The following is a 17397-nucleotide window of genomic DNA, read 5'->3' on the forward strand; positions in this document are numbered from 1 at the left end:
TTTATCTTTTCGGCGACAACGAGGTCTCGTTAGACCGTGTAAATGATAATAATAACGATGATTAAACTAACGACTAACGCCAGCAACGATTCATTAGCTACTCGATGCGAAAAACATTACTGAATTTACGAAACACGCCTGGCCGATTTGCTGGACGCGTCCCGTGTCGCCTACGACCGCTTGAAAATGCATGAAATTTGTTTCGTATTCCAAATTACCTGCTATTATAAACTACACACTAGGAGAAAGGAATTGCCGAGTCGCTGCGTTTTACGACACTTTAAGTTACTTTAAGTTACTCGAGTTCGCGTAAATCTCGTTTCACATTTAATAAAAATAATGAAACATTTAACCCATTTAGAACATTCGTAATAACGTAGCATCGTCTATTTTTACAAGCCTGTATATAAATCTTCGGATTATCTTTTTTTAACACTCTATGTGACTAAGAAGAGAGACTTTAAACGCGTATCATTTCATTTCTGTATTTTTCTATGGTGCTCACTAACTCTTGACCAAACAAAAATGGATCGAAAAAAGGGAGCGGTGGGAACAAAATCGTTTTCCTCGAGAAATGAATTTACGAGCGTCTCAGCGGATCCGTTTTAAACATAGAGATGAGGAAGCTCGGAAGAAAGCCGGGAGAGAAACTCCTACTCTTTCGAGGCTGCCTCTCGACAGTGTCAGGAAGAAATACACCGACACGCTTTCAACGAATTTTGGTGACACGCACGAATAAAGAGATGCTTCCTAAAAAGAGTCACTCTTATCATCGTGACACGAACGAGACACGGCCGTGTGATACTTTTTATTGGCCCGTGGTGGTAAGCCCCCGAGACACAAGAACGAAAGACGCCTCTTTCGGTCTTCTCGCGCGGCTCGAGCGAACCAAAAAGAGAAACGAAAATAAAGAAAGAAAAAGAAAAGAAGGCGGAGATAGAGGAAAGATCGAAGAGAAAGAGAAAGGGCAAGAAAAAAAAGTGGGCCCTACGCAGTTGTGCTTTTCAGCATGTGCTGAGAACGTGGACGAGCTGGAACCACGAGGCGCCAGATATCCTGTAATTTGTCTTTCAACGAATCACTTTCGACGACCGACCGGCACGACGATTTTTGTGCAGCGTATAAATTATTATATTCACGCGCAATCTGGAGATTAGCCACTGTCGTTCGCGGTCCCCTACGTGATTCGTTCAGGAATTAAATTAGTTATGAGTAATATCGATTAAAAGTGTAAAATATTGATTTGTGAATATATAATATAGACAAGTAATGAACAAGACTTGAATGTTCAAATATTCCATAAAAAAGATCTAGCTTTTATTTTACAATATTCCAGTTTTAATATATTCCTCGATAAAAAAAGATTCTTCACTTTATAGTGTCCTAATTTTGCATATTTTCTTGGAGAAATCAAGGTTAAACTAAAATATCTTTCTAATAGTAAAATATTTTAGTTTAACCTTCACCATTTTTCTAGATAAGAACTAAATGTCAAAAAGAAGTATTTGAGTAAGAATATAACTTTTACTGTCAACCCAGTCCATATTCGTCGAAATTAAGACATCTGACTGACTAATTTATTCCTTAATTTCAAAACCAAACAAGCTTACAAAAGTACCATAAAAATTGATGACGCGTCGCTCAAAGAAGCGAGTCTTTTGAATCGGTTTCAAAGACACCGCCTCCGCACTTACACCCTTTTTTTCTTTCCATATACGCACAGACAGTTCAAATAGCCGCACACTAATTTAATCTACGAGTTTGGCATTGAAGTTCAAGTCAAATTGGAACTGGCTCAGAAATCATTCTAATATGCGTTAAATCATTGTAAACGTTTCCTTGATTATATTATTCGGATCTTACCGTCAGAGATATCAATAGAGAGAACAGGAAAGCTTTATCCATCTTGGACAATATTTTTCTTGCGGTTCACGCTCCACGTATCATCTTCTTTTCCACGTAACCTTCTTTTCGTTAATTTTCTTCGTAACGAGCTTCGAAATGATTTCGCGAACAATTCTTTGTCATTTTTCGAGTACTCCAATAGTTTTGCACCACACCACGATATTTCGATTCAGTTTTTGTTTCTTCGAATGTCATCGAAATCACAGTAATCACAGTAATTACGTTTCACTCGTACACGCTTTTGTTCGTTTGCACCATCCAACCGTTTATTACGATAATTTACAAGATGTACGTTTTCTTTCGTTCTGTTTTCATATCTTTGAACAAAATTAGATAATGAATGGTTATTACTAATTTTTTGCTACCTTTATGCTATTTTGCCACATTGTACAGAAAAAAATCAAGATCATTACGTGTAATTAGGGATAATACAAAAATTGTCGATACCTGATCTTTGTTTCGTAAAAATAGAATTCAAATTATCTCATTGAAATTCAAACACGTTACTTGCGAGTTGAAAGAACAAACAGTCCCAGCTGTATTCCTAAATGGTAAAACTATACTGCAAAGGAACGTTATAAAATACTTAGGAATGCATCTGGATAGCAAACTAACATGGTAATATCTTATTTCAAACAAAAGTCGAATAAACCGAAATCAAAAGAAGAAACAAGAGCTATATTGCAAAACTAAGTACAGAAATTTGTAGAACAATAATAAAATCAATATAAAAATATCACTTTCGTATCGTTCTCTGGAGTACAGCAATAAATACGTATTAAAAGAATCGGGACACATACATATTTTTATTGTATTCAATTACACATTTCAATTGTATTTTATAAAACAAATGGCAAATTATATCTAGAGAAATAGAATTATGTATCTTCTATCCTATACCAAAATAATGTGTTAGTTTTGGCATTATAAAGAATTATAACCGCCAGCATCATAATTCATCCTTAATCAAGAATCTCAATATTTCTACTTTTCCCTCTATATTACGTTTCTGTGCTCTTTCTTACGCCTATTGGGTACCTCTGGCGTCAGCAATTTTCCATGCAACTTTTCCACCGATTTATGGTACGCGGATATTATTTATTGTTTCTTGCGTTACCATGTATCCGAGAGGCACGCAGGAATTTCCCCGCTGATATCTAAATTGTGATCAACGCGACCGCGCGAGTCACGGATAGAAGGATAGCAGGGATAAGGAAATTATTTACACGGGAACGGTTGTGGCGCGGCCAGATAGAAAGAGGCATGATACACTTGATCTATAGTTTGCTCGTAATTACATCGGTCAAACCAATAAATCGGTGAACTTTTTCGATTTTTCGTCGTTCCGGTTTTCTCGCTACACTTTCCTCCATGAACGAACAAGACAGGTTTTGTTCCTCTTGTAATTGTTTAATTAAACTGCGTGTTGACAAGATTGATCAATACGTTTGACGCAAAATTGCAAGCCACTTTCAACGTTCAGGGTACATACGTGACCTGCTCGTTTCAGCCAGATATTTTTTAAATGAAAAATTTGAAAAATAATTATTTGATTCTATTAATGATTTCTCTATTTCGTAGGAGAATTAGAACCATTTTATTGGATTAAATAGAGGAAAAAATGACATGATTGTTACAGAGCTCGTTACGTATTACATATTACATTAATGAGAATAATTAGATGTGTAACGTGAACGTGCATGGTTTGATGATGATTCAGGTTGACGCATGCTAATGTCGAATGCGTGTAACACGAACGGCAAAAAGTTTGGAACCGTTCATCGAGAAAGCGGAACGATAAAGTATTCCGTTGGAAATCGCTGGACTATTTTTAGAATTGTTTTAAGAAAGGCGCCGTTTCTGTCGTTTGTAGAATGAACGCATTTCAACCGAAAAAATATATTCGGCGTTTGAACAATATTTTAATGGCACCGAAGGTGGGTGGAGGATCGCCTACTATTTTTAAGTCGTGTCCTCGATTTCCGGACGATGATGCAGCCTGCACTATCAGCGAATTGCCGTTTCCCATTTCAAGACGATCGAGACTTTTTCTTTCCAAAACTTTTATGTCCAAGAAAAATGGGGAATAAATTATCATAAATTTTTCAGAAATTTGAAGTTGTAAAATTTGTACGAGGGAGTACGAGGAATTTGCAAGCAACGAAGTACAAAATACTCTAAAATAACGATATAAGAAGAAATTCATTAATTTTGCAATACTTGCATCACTTAAAATTATACGTCTGTTTTAACTCGAGTAATTTTCTACTTCACTTGTTCTACAATATTTAATTCGTTAAACTTTAACCATTTCTGATTCTTTTCTGAAGATAATTAGATTGATCTGAAAAATTATAGTATCATATAAGTAATATTATTGTAATTTAAATATTCTTAAACAAACTGCTATAATATTTTTATCAGAAGAAACTGATTAAAACAGCAAAATCAACAATATATGTACATAATTTAACTCACAAGAAAACTAGACCATAAAACTACAAATATTAGAAAAAAAAGTCGATTAAAACGATCTCCAATAAAAAATTCTAAGATAAAAAGTCCCATTTACATCAATACCTTTATATCTCAAGTACACCATCCACGACTCGAAAACTCGATTCCGCCTAATAAAAATTTTATTGAAACCAACTCGCGAGTACTCCTGACGCACACACGTACGACACACAAATAACACTTCACCGATGGCCAAAGAGCTCCGATTCGACGCACGATCAAGATACATATTTTGCATCGTGAGAAACGAGTTATGATGCGACACGAAGGAAATTGGATATTAAAGAAGCCTTCGAGTCCCTGTACGTATACGCACGCACATAATGCCTTCATGCTCCAGTTGTTAGTGAGCGTTAGACGGGAATCGATATTAGTCGTGCGTCGACCTGTCGAACGTAATCGTTCTCCTACATAGAATTATCCGTTGAAAGCGTGCCGCGCGTGGAAAATTATTTTTCTACCGGTTCAAACATTCCATCGGTCTCTTTCGTTTTGAATTACATACACCACTGCTCATAAGTATCCGGACAATTTGGTCATGATAGTAACAGCACCCATTTTATCGAAGTCTACATATTAATAACGAATATATAGTAAAAATATGCAAATTGTATTAAAGTGTGCAAATTAATGGTCAATTAATCATTAGAAACAACACTTACTGTCTTTTTATGGACTCGCCAGGCTGTAAATCTAAATTGATTATTAAAAAACATAGCTATAATATATTTTACCAGTTATATATTATTGCACACAGTGATTCGTGAAAGTATTCGAACACTTACCATACAAAGCTTTTATGAATATATTATGCATGTTATATTAATGATTTTGAAATTCCATTAACACTGTATTTAGGCACAAGTATCGCGATTATATTGGTAAAATTTAAAACTAAGTCGAAAATGTATCATAGGTTACAGTAGATCTATTGCAAGCATACACTTCGCAAAAATCATCAAAGTATTTGAACAGTCAATTTAATTTCATCCTTAATTATATTATATTTGTATACTAATTTTGCACGAACTGCGAGCTTTTAATAAATATATTGTTACCTCTATATAGTTAGTTATACTCTATATAGTTCAAAATTTTACCAACATAATCACGATAGTCTTCTTATTACAGTGCTGATGCAATCCGAAAAATGTGTCATATGACGCACTTACTATATTCACAAAAATTTTCAGTGATAAGTGTTCGAATACTTTCATTGTCATCGTATGACGATTATACAGAACAAAATCATTGCATCTTAATTTATCCATAAAATCTCATAACTAAACTACATCTTGTCGAAAATAAACAAGAGTCTGGATACTTTCGAGTGATCGTGTATATCGCACGCTGAAAAGTTAAACGCCGCTGCAACAACGTGGCAGCACGAGATTTTTCCCGGCTGGCGCCATACATCGATGGTTCCAGTAGATCGATCTCAATTACACCTGGTTTACATTATCTCTGTTTTAATCTATTGTTTATCCGGCACGTTTCCCGCCACGCTGCTGTGTCGCTGCCACGGCATCAAGCGGTGAAATTTATGGGTCCAGTCGAGAGCAAAAGGGATTAGTTTATGTTTATTTTGCGGAATTGAAATGGCGCGGAATGTGGGGCCAATGGGTACGCAACACGTGGAATTTATGAAGCAAGAGGAAAATAAGGAGACGGAATTATTGCAGGTGTAATTATGTACAATCGGTAGATACGCTTACGTTTTTCTTTTTTTTCGCGGCGACCACGAAAAAATTGAATTGATCGAGTAGCAGATTACGTGGGTTATAATTTCAGCCATTTATATCGTAAACACGAGTTTAATCGGTTAGTAGAGATAGAAAAGTTATGAGCTCGATCCATAAATGTAAGATTCTTTTCTCGTGAAAGATTATTTTATGTATTTTATACTTGTTCGTTTTCGTGTTGCTGTATCTTATCCATTGATGAAATTAATTCATGGTTGTATATCTGTTTTGAAATCATTCATTCACCGTGTAGATCATATTGACGCTAGGAAATATAAATTGCCGTGGTATAATAAAAAATAAGAAATGTCGACCGGAAAGTTGTTAAACAAATTTGTAAGTGAGAACAGTTTAAATGAACACTCGCGTGGTACTTTGTTTACGTCCAACATTGTTTAATATTTACTTATATGTATATTATTATACATTTATGTACAATATTGGTTAACACTTGTGAAGTGTTACACTGTGTTTGTAATATTCATACGGAATGTTTAACGAGTCGGAAAACACGCTTTGTTGATTTTGCAACTAGTCATTCAGTGATCTTGGTGTAATTAAACTATTAGCTGATTATTTAAGTGGCGATGTATGCGTGCATTAATTACGGACTATTACCAGCTAAATATCGTACGTTAAGTGCGCTGTAAGTACACGATAAGTAGCCGCGTTGCGGATGAATATGAATTATGGGTTATGCATGTATTCGGTAGCTGTATCTATATGTCGTTCGAATGAAATGGCGCCACAGAATACGTTAATGGCGCAATATTTCAGAAAACGAGCCGAGTATCGATCAAACGATGTCGTAATACGAAGACAAAATATTTAATTAAACGGAAAGTTTCCGCATTTTCGATGAGATGTTCGATGGTTATAACGTGCTACAGTTGATTAGCAATTCAAAAGTAATTATGTATTTTCATTAATTTGATAGCAGATTTTTCTATTCATCTTGGCAACATGTAGTTTAAAAGATTTCATAAGCAATTTGAAAATATTTCTTTAATAATGCAAAAATTTTATGATTAAAACAACAGAAATTAAATAATTACGTTTAAGAATACTCACATTCGATTGCTATGTATTTAGATTGTTACAAAGTCATGACTGAAAGAATAAAGAATTCAAAACTTATGTAGAACTCAGCGTCTCTAAAATTGTTTCACGTCCAAATACGAAGCTCCTGTGAAACCTGATTGTAACATATCAATCTTGTAAATATAATATAACAGTATTTAACGCGATGAAAATGCAAAAGCTTTCCATTTAATCTAATAATAATGATTCTTCAACGATACTTCTTCAAATTATTAAAATAATTTATAATTTTCAAATAAATTATTCCATTAGTTTGTCTTCTAATTATGTTATTATATCGTGTAATATATTTTGATGAATAACAAGATTAATTCATATAATCATCATTAAACTAGAATCTACGTGTTAATTACATTACAAAGTGGTGTAGAGCCTCGTCAAACAGCTTCTACTCTTCATTACGCTGTCTATTTTTTCATGACCGATGTTTATGAGACCGCGTTACTTTATTACAGCGAAAACACACCAGAAAGAATAGCACCATTCCAATGGATCTAAGTAAGTAAGTACTTACGCAAGTGTCGGTATAACGCGAAGCACCGTTTATTTTTACGATTATCGACCCACTGGGATCGTGAACTATTAATACACGTTTGTGAAAAGACAGATCGGGGGTAAACCGATTTTCTAGAGAGCAAAATACTCATGTAACAGATACTGGGTCTTCTTCGTGATATTTGATAGCTACTTGCTTGCGTTTTCGAGATGGTGGATAAATTATGGATTTTATAACAGACTTTAGCTGCAGATTCAATTTAAGAGCATACTTAAATATTTTTCTTTTAATTTTCTTCTAAACTTATCGTGATTAGAAAGAGTTGTCAAAATAGGGTAGTTTCTATCAATCTTAAATTCTTCTTCTTTTTTGTTCTGAATTACGGATAAAACTACATGGTATATTTGTAAAGAGTGTAATTATTTAGACATTAGAAAGGTAGGATCGTTAAATTAAACTAGAGTAAGGGGAAGATAGTTATGTAATTACGTTATTAATAAGTATGCTCAAAGTAGTTAACCCGCTATAACGTGATGTAATTTAACACATTGTGTACGGGAGGCGATCATCTCCGTCATTGTATATCCAAACGTTGTTACTGTACTAAATACCATACTTGAAGGCATCATCTAATATTTATGCAAGTTCCATCGCAATGAGATCGAATGAAAAGTAAGCAAAGAAATTGATTTTTCAACAAATACATGCATAACACAGAAGTTTTATTGAAAATACTTAAGATTATTTAAACTTCAAAAATGTAACTCTGTATTAAAAGTTACTTAGATATTTACCCAAATCTTACTAGACAATGGATATTTATGCAAATTCATATTTTCATGAATGTGAATAAAAATGCAGATTCATTTTACTCTCTAAATTATTACTTACTCTTACTTCTTGTGTATTCTTGCATATTTTAACTTATTTATATTAATGCATAAACATCCGTGGTCTAATCTTTCTATTAACAAGCAGTCAATTTATGATAATTATTACTCCTTCAGTGATTAGTGAGGAATGATAATTAATTATAATCTTTCCATACGTAAGTAAGTGAGAGTTGGGTTATAGTGGGTTGGAGAATGTTAGTAATTACATTTTACCGTGATAACGTAATGCCTTCCGGGACGTGAGAACGAAATTCACGTGCGAAGAGGGGCACAAAGTCAAGGCCGCTTGCATTCGTCCACGAAAATAGCTGTGGAAGCCGTCAAAGGGACCGTAAATTTAGATTTGTGTGGCACAAAGTGCTTTAAGCTGTACCGTGTATGTTGTGATAGAAAAAGAATCTCGTGGTGCCGTGACGGCGCGGAGGAAAAAAGATTATAGCTGTCTGGCAGAAGCAAGGAGGTTCACGTCATAGTTTAGCGGACGCGGAATTCTCTGTCACGTTTCTTTCGCCCTGGCACGCTTTTCAGGAACATATTTGACTCTTTAATGGCTCACGTTCATTGACACATCCTTTACATATCTTAATCTTGTTCGTTCAATTTGTCAACGATGTTCCTCGACAATAAAATATAATTCTTAGCGACCAGAAATATAAAAACCAACTTGTTACAGGAATCCGATTACCTTTGAACTTTAAACGGTACCCGTAGAATTCGATTCGGGTGACAAGTTGGCTAGCCGATACGAAAAAAATCGTGTCGAGCATGTACTAACATAGAATCTGGTACAACCCCACAACCCCAATGTAAAAAAAGATCGAATACAAGAGATCAATCTGTTAGGTCGATCTTAAAATTCCTATGGAACGTCTAGCATGAATGAAATAGTCAGGAAAACACTAAGCCTCAGTTGCATCAAATTCCTCATAGAACAAGATATGATATTATATTCTTTATAAAACAACTATAAAAAGAGATCGTTATCAACACAAAACACAAAGTATCACCTGCATCGAATTGTTTCTCAGTCGAGCGAATTTATACAAACAGATGAAGAATAAAAATTTTGTCCAGGATTTAAACCAATTTTAACCACTTAATTATTTCATACTCGTGTTTTTTATTTTCATACGACACTCTTTCAAATTATTCCCGCCGAAAAGTTCACGAAAAATTTAACGACGTGCAGTACGATGTACGGAGTTCACGATGCGCACTGATCGGTTGCTCGATCTTTGAGAAAATGAGAAGCTGCAGCCACGGTAGCGTGCTGCATGTTACAGAATACCGAGAGACGAGTTTCTCTGTCGTGCTTTACAGAGGTGTCGTGCCGAACTGACGGCTCCCGTCGGTGGAGGATCGACTTTATACAGCGGTGTGTCTCGCGCTGCTCTATGAACGCAGCTTTAGGGGGCCTCCACCTTTGTCTGTCACCTGACCACACCACGCTTCCGATCGCATCTCTTTTCGATCCTTCCGTTTGCCTCTTCTTTCGCGCCTTTTTCTTCTTTTTTCGCCCTTTTTCTTCCTCTTACGTTTCTGAATCACTATGCTTTATCGGAATTCAATTAAGAGCTATGTAACACGGATCGAAACGGTAGAGGAAATCGGCGAATTATTAAGCGGAATGGAATTTTGAGAGCTTGACTCATGGAGTTTTTTAAAAGCGTATAATAGCAGTTGAGAACGAAGCCTTTTAGCCCGAACGATTTTCTACTGTTTTTTATTTGAATCACGGGTTTACTATGTATTTTTATTCTCTTTTTTTAGATCCTCTTTTTTAGATTTAGCAAAGCTTAGTTATAACGTAACTGGCGTGTTAGTTTCCAATAGTTTAACGACCTATGTACTAAAGATTGACGACCTACACAACAAAATTGAAGATAATAAATTAAAAACAAACAGCTTAAATGCAGAACTGACAGATTAGCTTTAATCAGCTCATCCTATAGTGACAAGATGCAAACGAGAACAGAAAGAAAACAGCGTTGTCCTCTTTCGCATGTACCTTTTCTCGATAATGGATTTTTAACGTTGGGGAGCGACTGGATGCAGCTCATCGGGAGTAAAAGTAGCAGAGAATTAGGTGGTCCTTATAATGGTTGTTTATCGCGAAAGAAGCTTACACGAAGATATAGTCGGTTTAACCGGCTTGTTTGTTGTGTCGCGATGACTTTTTTGTAAACTCTTCTGACTAGGTGGTAACCGGAGGGTTAACTAATTTTAGTTCCATAATCCACGACCCACTAAAACGCGTGCATCGCTGAAACCAAATACCGAAAGATCCTTCCACATCTTAGTCAATTATCGGACCTCGAATTTCGCTTTGTCAATTTATCCGCGTACTATGCAACATACGTTTAAAAAATTAGTTACCTGTATATTATCAATATATTATCACAATATATATTACAATATATATTATCAATATATAGTATATTATCTATAATCAATTAAGATGTGTTGCTTCTAAGGAGATTTTGTTTAAAGTTTAAATTAAGACTTCTGGGAATATTTAAAATGAAAGTAGTTTAATTTTGCAAAGTCATAAAATAACTTTAGACTTCTCATTAAATAAGTAAACAAGTTCATTGATTGTTTGGATAATATCGATTGCATATCTCGAACTTCATTTTAATCTAATTACATTTTTATTTCATTCAAATATCCATTAATTAATACGAACAGATATTATAGATCACTTCCATGGTAAATATTCTTTCAACAGTTTTTATAGTAATCTTACTGTTCACCAACAATTTTATTTTTATAATATCTATCAATTATAAGAGAATTCTTAATATGAACGATAAATATCGTCTTGAGTTTAATACACGCCTACTACGTTCGTTTTTACATCGACGTCGTTCATTTCAGTGACATCGAAAATCGGCTCTACAAATATCGTTCAATAATATCGAAAACCGATGTCACCGCGTCTAGTAATTCTAATGCCGGGTTCTAATGCATCGCGCGAAACGGAGAAACGACGATTCGATGCAACGTGGTTAGTTCCCTCACTCTCTGAAGGAAAAAGGGAGCATACCGAGCAACCGGTCGTAAGAAAAGATCGCGTTGATACAAAACATGGATATAACGCGTAATCGTAGTTATAGACCAGTCCGTGAATAACGTTAAATATTTAAGTATATTATCGATTGTATCGGTATCATCCCTCGAACCGGTGCTTTGTGATCTCGCCCGTGGCGAATCAACCGATTCGATAGTTTGTTCTTCCATCGAAAAATAGGCAGTGCCCCACTTTCTTGGTTAAATTCGTTTCTACTTTGTTTTTATATTGTGATAGAATGTTACAATATTTGGTTAGAATTACGCGTTAAGCAGAAGTCTAGTTTCTTATTTGAATAATGGCTTTAGATTATTTTCACATAAGAGGTATTATTTTTAACGGTACAATGTTTACATAAATTTTACTGTTCACTCCGTTTTAATTTCATATAATTTCTGCAAACTATCATCCTTTTTTAAAATTGAATTGCATAAAAACTGCGTCAAGCTCGTGGAATTTTTAGTATAATAAGATATTAAAATTAATTTGGAAGATGAGATAAGAATAGACGTTAACGATAAAATTAAAAGAACAGTTATTAAATCCTAACGAGCGAGCGCTCGTCTCGTGATTTTTATTACGCTAATGAATATCTACATCGAAAACAATATTTGCCACGCGAACGACACATTTCTTGTGCACAGCGTCACACATCGTAACACGATACTAATATGAAATATGACGCTAATATTTCACACTACTCAAACTCATATACGCACATCGGAATTGCGCCTCCTTGTATTGTGACACTTCCACCTATAGTGCAATATACATGTAATAATAATAGCATCACAATGGCTTTTATATGTCGGATCCTCTATTACCTAACCTTCACGAAATTTACGGGTTGCAGTATGCCACGAGTGTATACTTTGCAGACTAATGCAACACTGTTTGGCCGTCGCGAAATGTCCAGACCTCCAGTGTTCTGTTTCTCTTGAATAATTTATTACCTAATCGAGCCTACTATACTGAAATATATCATCACGAGTGTTTGTACCGTATTTCGAGTGGCTGATATCGATGTATCATCCTTCACAATGTTTCCGTTGAGCGTTTTATGTCAGCGTTCCCAAGATGTGCCATTTCGATTGACCACAGCCAAAATAGGCCATAAAGAAGCCACTAATAAAATCGAATATCCCCATAAAATCCATAAACAACTCCTACCGCCAATCATGATCTCAAGCAACAAATAGTAGGATTGGCACATGAATCAAGGAGATTTATAAACAAAAGAATATAGTGATCATAGAAGAAAAACATAATAAATACTTTTTTATTGATTTGTTATTGCAGTGTCATGAGTAATGGTATGAGTAGAAAAGTAGTATTTTATTATAATGTAGTTGGAAATGAAAACAATTTGTGCTCTAAAGCTAGAAGTAGGTAGCCGATCTTTATGGAAATTTATATTTCAAGTAGAGATTTAGTTTACTTATTAAAAGTTGTAACGAATACTCTACTATATATATTCTATACATTCTGTACGTTCTATTGTAAATTCATAAAAATCCGCAGTGTAACTATGTCTTCTAAAAATAGTTCATAAGTTAATGTTTTGTAAAAGGCCAAAGATATAACAACTATTAAGATAGGCAATATATTTGAAACTATAAAGATTATGAACCATTTTTAGAACCATTTTTTAAAGAGCATACATTTTTAGTTGCAAGCTCCAATAAGACAATTCTGTTAATATCAGATTTATTAACAATTATACATATCAAATTATGAAGTTACGGTTTAAAATACATATTACATTATAAAATAGCTCTGTCATAAAGAATACACCGGAAACTTATCCTGTTTTCCTTCTATAGTCTTCAAATTAATCAAACCAATTCGAATTCGCTAAAAACCATCACGTCACGTTTTATCCATGTCCAACATGAAACGGTCGATATTATTGACGTTGGATCAATTACTCTCTAATTCGCTACGAAATTATGATACATGGATCAATGGGTCTGCTTATTACGTATCTGTTCCAGTTCTCGGCTGGATAGCTGATAATCAGGTAGCTGTCGATCTAACTCGCTTTAATTCGACAAAATTCAAATCGTAAAATCAACGCAACCAGACCTCGTCCTGTTTCTGCTCGATGGATTAGTCTACGCGTCGTCGGATCCGAGCTGAAGGATCGGTAATTAGCGATTTCTCAGTGGTGCCGATCTAATTTTCCAGCGAACAAATTATCGAGTGGCGCGTAGATAGAATTAGCCGCGTCGGTCTGGTTGATATCGCTAAATTGCTGCATTCCTACGAGACGTCCGGAGTGCATCTCCCTCGTTATATCATCATCGTTCATCAGCCTCTGGTCTACGCGGCGCGCCGTATATGTATAAATATATATATCGCATTTGGATCATCCTCTTGATCACTAGACGCAGGGTTAAGACGCATTTCGGAACAAATTTTGGTTAACCTATATGGTAATACCTTTCGAAGATTTATTTCGTAAAATTATCTGGCGCGTAAGTAAAAGTGACGAAATATTGGGATCTTCTGGTAGAGATCCCAAGGAGTTGTCATGTACCTGTATAAATTCAATGTGGCTTCTTACAGGAAGCCTGTTTTAAAAGTCGCTACGTTGTCAATTAATGTTATATTACTAAAATTATCTTTGTACTTCATTTTACAGACAAACATGCTTTTTATCCCCTACAATATTTAAAAACTATTATATCTTTAACTTCCATAAAACTTCAACTTATCGATTAGTTTTAAAAGTGTTATCTTAATTTTTAATCGTGTAATCCTATTAGCATTCTCCTACATAGTTTTGAAAATATACATAAAGAAATCACTAATTCAATTTATTTTAATTTATTTTAATCTAGCAATAGATGAAAACGATATTTTGTAGATCATAATCTAATCTTAGATGTATTTCCGTTATATCGTTTATTACACTGTAAGTTTCAGAATTCTATAGACCGAGGTGCAACATGCATCAAGATCTTTCTTCATCCAATAAAGAGTATAAAAAAGAATATAAAGATGTAGAAAGTATAGTGGGCAATGGAAAAAGCATAAAAAGTGATAAAACTGAAAAGACAGCAATAATACTCGTACCAAGATAATGAAGCAAAACGACGTATAGGTGCTATGAATGATGATCAGATACAAATTTAGCTGCCTGAAACTCAACGAGATGGAAGGCCAGCAAAAAATGAATCTTAGGTAGAAGAAAATTAAAGTAGGACTTGATGCAATAAGAAAATCAGATGAGATCAAAATCAGATTCGCCTTGATGACATTCGCGATTAACGCGGTTCTTGTAGCAAATAACGTGAACGGAATGGCGTTTCTATAGAAAGCATTTCAAACATCGAACGACATAAATGAAATATTTGTCCGTTTTTTTATCGATAAAAGGGTTTACAGTATTAAGTGCATAAGGTAATAACGACTCTTGGAAAAGATAAGTGAAACAAAACATAGATACTATTTATGAAAATCGCACACATTTTCTTTAGATTTATTCCATGTCTCTCGACGATGGAACGAGATATGCTATTACGCGCAGTATCTATACGTTATGTGTTTTACGCATCCAATATTTTCTATATCATACTCTATCCGAATTGATTGCACTTAGGAAATCGTATTTTCGACATATTTATGTTTTGCAGATTTTATATCACATATGTTGGTCAAAAATAGCAAACCGCTCATTTATTTTCTGCTTTCTCTCCCTCTCCCTCTCTCTCTCTCCCTCTCCACCCCTCTCTCTCTCTCTCTCTCTCTCTCTCGGAATATTAATACGCGCTTTACCTAACTAGTTTTTAATTCTAGTTTGTTTATTGGGGCGGCTTAATGACTGTGTTAAAAGAAGCTGCTGGATACCTATAAGTTGGATACAAGCAATACAACTTTATGGAAATCGAAATATGTACTTATGATTGCGAACATGTGTTCAACTTGTCCTTTAACACTTAATGATTCTAGTAATAGTCTAATGGTAACATACTTATTCGATAATTGTAAGGTACTACGTGAAAAGTTTGGAAAAAATTGAATCCGGAAGAAGTTGATGTGTTCAGAGAAAGTACAGCACATTGTATTACACATAAGTTGTCATAAGAGAAAATCTGTGAATAAAATAAAAAATAATCTACAATATTTAATAGTTGTTTTCTCATTAAACTCAAGTTTCATTTATCCATTAATTATTAATCTCAATCATAAATTATAATGATTAATCATTAATATCCTCTTATTCTGCTAGTCACTCTATTATTTTATTAATTATTTTATTGCTCCATTAATCACGATATTTGTGTCACGATATTTTTAACCGAGCAAACTTCTTCCTGCTCGAAAATAATTGCTAAATCGCATTAAAACAGTTGGATATAATTATAGCATAGTAAACCTAGTAGCTACCTGCTTTTTTATCATCTCGACAGGGGCAGTGTCGTTGACTCGATGACACGATCCATTTGGATCATCAATGTTACGTCACAATTGTTCCACTGAAGCGAGAACGACCGATTGATTTACACGTTGAATAACGAACGAAACAGGAGCGAGCTGTGCTCCACGTCGATCACGAAATATTGCTTCCATCCTACCGTATCTAAATGTCGAATCGTCATTCAAAACATTCGTAATAATTTAAATACGTCAATATTGCATTAACCAAGACTCGAGAGATCCCTGATAACGAAGTCATGTCTCGTAAGATAAATATTTTAAATTATCCTGAACACGACGTTGAACGTGCAAAATATTAGCAGACAATCTTCCTTTCGCTAACAAACTTTTAGTTAATAAATTAACTTTCCATTTTGACACTAAATTGTCTCAACCGCTATTAACTATCCGACATTTTGTAGTCAAGTTGAATGCTAATAATTAACATTTTATATCCATCGTCTTCGTTTCTTCCAGAAATTCTTCAAGATTGCGCGCCGGTGACTGTTTACCGATAAGCAGTGATAACGCGTGTAATTTATTATGTTGTAAATTAGTGTAATGACGGAGGTTCCATTAATAGAATAAGCTAGGCGCCATCTTTTAAACAAGACGATTTGACGATTCTCGCAGAAGCTTTCATTATGCAATTCATGTTTGCTCCTTGCTCTTTACTATAATCCACCGCACTGTAATGACTATACCGACTGGTATATTTAAAAAGAAAAACATTCTTTGGGATCCATGCTTGTACGACCTCTTTTCCTCATTAGAAAGAGCAAAATACGGTGTCGGAATGTATTCTTTATACTCTGCACATCGTTGCACATTTAAATTTCTCATGACTGCATAAAATTTGCAATCCAATGTTTATAAAGAAAAAAATTATTGCGATTGGATTTATCCATAATTTTTTGATTAAAATACATCTTATCGAAAGCAAATGTTGAAATGTTCGGCTACTTTCGGACAGTAGTGTCACTTTGTATAAATTTACTTGTCCGTCAAAGAAGTAACACGTGCATCATCACCCAGCATCATATACCTTGAGGGACACTCAATTCGTTTTAATCGTAACTACCGTTCGCGAGATAGCTATCTCGAAATCAGGCAATTTTTTTGGACATCGAGATTAGCAGCTTCAATTTCTACGATGAATCCGGTAGATCGACATAAACTGCAACCGCGTACGTATCATTCAGAAGCCCAGATTGCAGTAATTGCTCGCAATTTACCTTGCAAATCGCATAA

The 17397-nt window shown here is 34.7% G+C and overlaps 1 protein-coding gene across 4 annotated transcripts in view; it reads right to left on the minus strand.

Annotated features, from left to right (window-relative positions):
• Positions 1 to 10009, minus strand: part of LOC117209677 (thrombospondin type-1 domain-containing protein 4-like) — a 29630-nt gene extending 19621 nt beyond the window's left edge. For 2 of the 4 annotated variants that reach the window (XM_033451930.1, XM_033451928.1), the window contains exons 1-2: positions 9662 to 10009; positions 1864 to 2222 (exon numbers count right to left, since the gene is read on the minus strand). In XM_033451930.1, coding sequence (XP_033307821.1) covers positions 1864 to 1905 — 42 coding nt within the window. In that variant the 5' untranslated portion in view covers positions 1906 to 2222; positions 9662 to 10009. Of the gene's footprint in view, positions 1 to 1863; positions 2223 to 9339; positions 9525 to 9661 lie in introns of those variants that run through there. The other 2 variants (XM_033451929.1, XM_033451932.1) reach the window with 2 other exon arrangements.
• Positions 10010 to 17397: the final 7388 nt, after the last annotated feature.

The sequence above is a fragment of the Bombus bifarius genome, unplaced genomic scaffold, assembly GCF_011952205.1.
Source record: "Bombus bifarius isolate JDL3187 unplaced genomic scaffold, Bbif_JDL3187 scf7180000008190, whole genome shotgun sequence".
Taxonomy (NCBI): Eukaryota; Metazoa; Arthropoda; class Insecta; order Hymenoptera; family Apidae; genus Bombus; species Bombus bifarius.